At 49.8% G+C, this 6,043-nt stretch overlaps 1 protein-coding gene across 1 annotated transcript in view; it reads left to right on the top strand.

The window, feature by feature from the left end:
* LOC118379457 (XK-related protein 6-like) overlaps positions 1 to 2,248 on the top strand; it is a 143,536-nt gene extending 141,288 nt beyond the window's left edge. The window contains exon 3 of the mRNA XM_052471651.1: positions 1 to 2,248. This exon is cut by the window's left edge and continues 625 nt beyond it. Within this exon, the coding sequence (XP_052327611.1) occupies positions 1 to 340 (340 nt within the window). The 3' untranslated portion in view covers positions 341 to 2,248.
* Positions 2,249 to 6,043: the final 3,795 nt, after the last annotated feature.

Below are 6,043 nucleotides of genomic sequence, written 5' to 3'. Positions count from 1 at the left end.
GGCCCCCACCCCGGGCCCCCGAGCCTCTCAAGCCACCCCGACACGGGCCTTTGCGGGGGATGGGCAGGATGATGAGGCTACGGACACCTGTCTGCCTGTGTTCCAGGTGAGGTCCACGGAGCCGATGGACGCGACCGGGAGACCCATCCGACCAGAGGGGCCCCTCATAAAGATAGACATGCCCAGAAAGCGCTACCCGGCCTGGGACGTACACTTTGTGGACCGGCGGCTCCGCAGGACCATAAACGTGCTGCAGTACATCAGCCCCAACGCGGCGGGCATCAGGTATAGGGATGGGCCGCTCCTATATGAGCTACTGCAGTACGAGTCCTCTCTCTGAAGGAATTACTCTCCTTCCTTCTCCCCCACTCCTCCACTCCCTCTCTCTCTCTCTCTCTCTCTCTCTCTCTCTCTCTCTCTCTCGTCCTGTTCTTCCTGGATCTTCTCCTCTGCTATATCTGGTGCTCTCCCAGTCATCCAGTCCCTCTACATGAGCCTGTGTGTGTGTGTGTGTGTGTGTGTGTGTGGGTGTGTATATGCTGTCAACTCTACCAAGAAGCTGTCAAGACTATACACATATAGTACGATCATACTTTATTTTTGGGGAAAAACAACACATACAGAGAATCTAATATGAAAGATGATTTGCAAAGTGACATATATAACCCTCTTGGGGGCGGGGGGGGCGTTGTCTGTCTGTCTGTGTGTCTGTCTGAATGTGTATATAAAGTATGTCTGTGTAACTATGATGTGTGTTCATATATACTGCGTTGGGTGATGACGAAGGTGATGATGATGATGATGATGATATTTGTGATATTTATGTGTTTTTCCTGTCATGTGACTGGTGCAGTGATGAGAATGATGGAGGAGGGGTCGACACTGTGGCAGATCTTTGCACGCAAAGACACCAATCTAACTTCCATATCTCTACGGAATTGAATTCTTTAAATGGCTGAACACAAACGACAGCCCGTCAGCCTCAAAATAATCAGACCTACAGTTGAGAAGCACACAGGTATCAGATTACAAAGGAACACATAGGCACATTTTGACATTTTTTAAAATGTCTGCACAACTATATGTGACTATTCTATGAATGTCGATCACCTTCTCTCCCAGCCCTGGAAATGTGTTTTAATCATTTCACACTTTCTGCAGAGGTTATCCCTAAACACAGGTCTTGGATCAACTCTCAACCCCTAATTTCAACCGTTTGAGGAGAAATCAACCAAATCAGAGTTTATTGGCACAAATTCCACCCATAGCGTAACAAACAGTGGCCTCTGCTGGTAGCAGTTTGTAACAGCATGCTCGATGTGGTTATTTCTATGGATGGTTGACAATATGTCCCAGTGGCAATAAATCCCAGTGGAAATTTATACTGGGACACATGAGACAAGCATTAGTTCAGACACAACTCTTCTTTCCTCTGACATGTCTTTCTCCCACCAGTAAGAAAAACAAAGAATGCTAATGGCATGTCTCTATAGCAAAGAGGCCGGCACAATGTTTAGAGGTGTTTCTACGCAACGGTTGTAAGGTGAAAAGAGTTTATTCCGACATTCCAAAGAACTATGTTTTGTTATTGAAACGAACAACTCAAATTTTGAAATATAGTCAAATATCTAGATAAATCCAATAAGTTTAGAGGTCACAATGGTGGCTGTTCAAAAGCAACCATCAAAAAGCACATAACGATGTACAGAACAGAACAATGCAAAGACTTTCACTATTCCTCCAGCATTCCCTGCTGTTTCACTGTTCCTCCAGCATTCCCTGCTGTTTCACTGTTCCTCCAGCATTCCCTGCTGTTTCACTGTTCCTCCAGCATTCCCTGCTGTTTCACTGTTCCTCCAGCATTCCCTGCTGTTTCACTATTCCTCCAGCATTCCCTGCTGTTTCACTGTTCCTCCAGCATTCCCTGCTGTTTCACTGTTCCTCCAGCATTCCCTGCTGTTTCACTGTTCCTCCAGCATTCCCTGCTGTTTCACTGTTCCTCCAGCATTCCCTGCTGTTTCACTGTTCCTCCAGCATTCCCTGCTGTTTCACTGTTCCTCCAGCATTCCCTGCTGTTCCACTATTCCTCCAGCATTCCCTGCTGTTCCACTATTCCTCCAGCATTCCCTGCTGTTTCACTGTTCCTCCAGCATTCCCTGCTGTTCCACTATTCCTCCAGCATTCCCTGCTGTTCCACTATTCCTCCAGCATTCCCTGCTGTTTCACTGTTCCTCCTCTTCTTTGTTTCTCCCCCTCCTCCTCCTCCTCCTCCTCCTCCTCCTCCTCCTCCTCCTCCTCCTCCTCCTCCTCCTCCTCCTCCTCCTCTTTGTTTCTCCCCTCCTCCTCCTCCTCCTCCTCCTCCTCCTCCTCCTCCTCCTCCTCCTCCTCCCCCCCTCCTCCTCCTCCTCCTCCTCCTCCTCCTCCTCCTCCTCCCCCTCCTCCTCCTCCTCCCCCTCCTCCTCCTCCTCCTCCTCCTCCTCCTCCTCCTCCCCCTCCTCCTCCTCCCCCCCCTCCTCCACCTCCTCCTCCTCCTCCCCCTCCTCCTCCTCTTTGTTTCTCCCCCTTCTCATCCACCTGCATGTCTTTCTTTCCCCTCCTGTTTTCAACTTTACCACGAGGTCTTAGGTTGAACAATAAGCTCATCGGGTGCAAATACTTGTTGCAGGTTCTTAGAACAGAAACCTTGACCAGCATGTGTTGATATGTCATATTGTATTATACTTCAGTCTTATTGTTGTGCCCTGTTCTGTTCTACTGTTGAAATGATGATGGTGATGATGATGATGACGAGTGTACCTGTATTTGTGTTGTTGTTTTTTTACTCAACATGTTGAATTTAAAAGGTAATACTGGTCTTCGCAGTGTTCTCTGAAAGAGAACACTGTATAGCACAGGAGGTTGGTGTGCACCTTAATTACGGAGGACGGCTCGTGGTAATGGCATTTGTGGATTTAGTGGAATGGTATCAAATACATCAAACACATTCTTCCATGTGTTTGAAGGCATTCCATTCTCTTCGTTCCAAACATTATTATGAGGCGTCCTCCCCTGTGCAGCCTCCACTGCTGTATAAGGAGTACAGGTCAACTGTGCTGGCTACTGTTAAGGCAGTTCAAAACAAAGCCAAGTCATATAGAGCTGTACTGTCTACTCCAGCCCCTATACCCTATACCCTAGCCCCTATGCCCTAGCCCTAGCCCCTATGCCCTAGCCCCTATGCCCTATACCCTAGCCCCTATACCCTATACCCTAGCCCCTAGCCCCTATGCCCTCTAGCCCTAGCCCCTATGCCCTAGCCCCTATGCCCTAGCCCTAGCCCCTATACCCTAGCCCCTATACCCTATACCCTAGCCCCTATGCCCTACCCCTAGCCCCTATGCCCTAGCCCCTATGCCCTAGCCCTAGCCCCTATGCCCTATGCCCTAGCCCCTATGTCCTAGGCCCTATGCCCTAGCCCCTATGTCCTAGGCCCTATTCCCTAGGCCCTATTCCCTAGCCCCTTGACCTCCAGATCTAGACAATGCACACAGATGTGCCATGTTCCCTCCTGAGTCCAGAGGGGCTAGCTACTCCTGAGTCCAGAGGGGCTAGCTACTCCTGAGTCTAGAGGGGCTTGCTACTCCTGAGTCCAGAGGGGCTAGCTACTCTTGAGTCTAGAGGGGCTTGCTACTCCTGAGTCCAGAGGGGCTAGCTACTCTTGAGTCTAGAGGGGCTAGCTACTCCTGAGTCTAGAGGGGCTAGCTACTCTTGAGTCTAGAGGGGCTAGCTACTCTTGAGTCTAGAGGGGCTAGCTACTCTTGAGTCTAGAGGGGCTAGCTACTCTTGAGTCTAGAGGGGCTAGCTACTCTTGAGTCTAGAGGGGCTAGCTACTCTTGAGTCCAGAGGGGCTAGCTACTCTTGAGTCCAGAGGGGCTAGCTACTCTTGAGTCTAGAGGGGCTAGCTACTCTTGAGTCTAGAGGGGCTAGCTACTCTTGAGTCTAGAGGGGCTAGCTACTCCTGAGTCTAGAGGGGCTAGCTACTCTTGAGTCCAGAGGGGCTAGCTACTCTTGAGTCCAGAGGGGCTAGCTACTCCTGAGTTTAAAGGGGCTAGCTACTCTTGAGTCTAGAGGGGCTAGCTACTCTTGAGTTTAAAGGGGCTAGCTACTCTTGAGTCTAGAGGGGCTAGCTACTCTTGAGTCCAGAGGGGCTAGCTACTCTTGAGTCTAGAGGGGCTAGCTACTCCTGAGTTTAAAGGGGCTAGCTACTCTTGAGTCTAGAGGGGCTAGCTACTCTTGAGTCTAAAGGGGCTAGCTACTCTTGAGTCTAGAGGGGCTAGCTGCTCTTGAGTCCAGAGGGGCTAGCTACTCTTGAGTCCAGAGGGGCTAGCTACTCCTGAGTCCAGAGGGGCTAGCTACTCCTGAGTCCAGAGGGGCTAGCTACTCTTGAGTCTAGAGGGGCTAGCTACTCTTGAGTCTAAAGGGGCTAGCTACTCCTAAGTCTACAGGGCTAGCTACTCCTGAGTTTAAAGGGGCTAGCTACTCCCGAGTCAACTATGGTCTTCTATAGGAGGTCAACTATGGTCTTCTTTAGGAGGTCAACAGTCATTTCCAGAGAGGGCTAGTGCACAAAACCAACTAATGGGAATAGGTGAATGAATGCATTTCATATGCAAGTTAGTCCATTTACAAACCAGTTTTCTGAATATAGTGTGTGTTCAGACATTGTGTGTCAGTGTGGCATGATAATAGTTTTAACTAAGCATTAGTACTGTACTGACTTAGACATGGGGGGGGGGGGATACCTACCTGGGAGAACTGCACAGCATGGTGAAGGTCTGGGTTCTCTCTGACCCCTCAGAGGTTAGTTTTGGGTCAGGGGTCAGGTGGTTGGAGAGAGAGAGAGGGAGGAGAGGGAGAGAGGGAGAGGGAGAAGGAGAGAGGGAGAGGGAGAGAGGGACAGGGAGAGGGAGAGGGAGAGGGAGAGAGGGAGAGGGAGAGGGAGAGGGAGAGGGAGAGGGAGAGAGAGAGAGAGAGGGAGAGAGAGAGAGAGAGAGAGAGAGAGAGAGAGGGAGAGAGAGAGAGAGAGAGACTGACGGGCGAGAGGGTCTTGCCAGGGGTGGAAGTACGAGGACAGACTGTGTGAAACAGGGAAAGGTGTCTGTGCCACAGCCCTGTTGTCATGCCAACAGTTTGGCTCCATCCCTGGTTGCTGCTCTGCCCTCTCACCCATCCCATGGTGCTGTTCCCATGACAACCTTCAATTCCTGTTCCTGGGTGCAGAACAGAGGGGTTGCTATGCCAACCTTCACTTCCTGGTTACTAAGGGGTGGGGGGCTGAATGAATGAATGGAGATACTGAAGTAAGGACATGAGGTGCACTGCCATGCCGAGGTGCTGAAACCTCTGGGTGTAGGCTATAAGACTACAACCATTTAGTCTAGCCATGTTTAGCCCACCAAGGTGGGCTGAGACTACTTCTATTCATCATCTTCTTGTGTGGGCTGAGACTGGAAGCATATTCAGCCCTGAATACTGGGAGTGACTCTGGGTGAGCTCCAGTGGAACGTCAGACTATGTAATTATCTGTTGAATAAGTCCTTCCTGTCAGTATGCAACTTTGTCTTCTATGTTTTCTGACACAGTCGGTGATCCTTTTAGTTTTTTGTTTTGTCTGAATAAATCAAATGAACAATAAAATACCACAGTAAAAAAAAAACACAAATAAATAAACAAATAAACAGGCCAAAACAGGGATTGGTTCCTCAGGACCAATAGGATCATGGCCACTCAACTAGCTGACTCAGGGGTCAGGGGTCAGGGGTCTCTCGACACAGTCATGGGCTATAAAGTGCACTACTTTTGACCAGGCCCCATAGGGCTCTAGTCAAAGGGGTCAAAAGTAGTGCACTACTTTTGACCAGGCCCCATAGGGCTCTAGTCAAAGGGGTCAAAAGTAGTGCACTACTTTTGACCAGGCCCCATAGGGCTCTAGTCAAAGGGGTCAAAAGTAGTGCACTACTTTTGACCAGGCCCCATAGGCCTCTAGTCAAAGGGGTCAAAAGTA

Source organism: Oncorhynchus keta, chromosome 19 (genome assembly GCF_023373465.1).
Source record: "Oncorhynchus keta strain PuntledgeMale-10-30-2019 chromosome 19, Oket_V2, whole genome shotgun sequence".
Lineage (NCBI taxonomy): Eukaryota > Metazoa > Chordata > Actinopteri > Salmoniformes > Salmonidae > Oncorhynchus > Oncorhynchus keta.
Note: the sequence above shows the minus strand (reverse complement) of the source record. Positions and strands in the feature narration are given on the sequence as shown.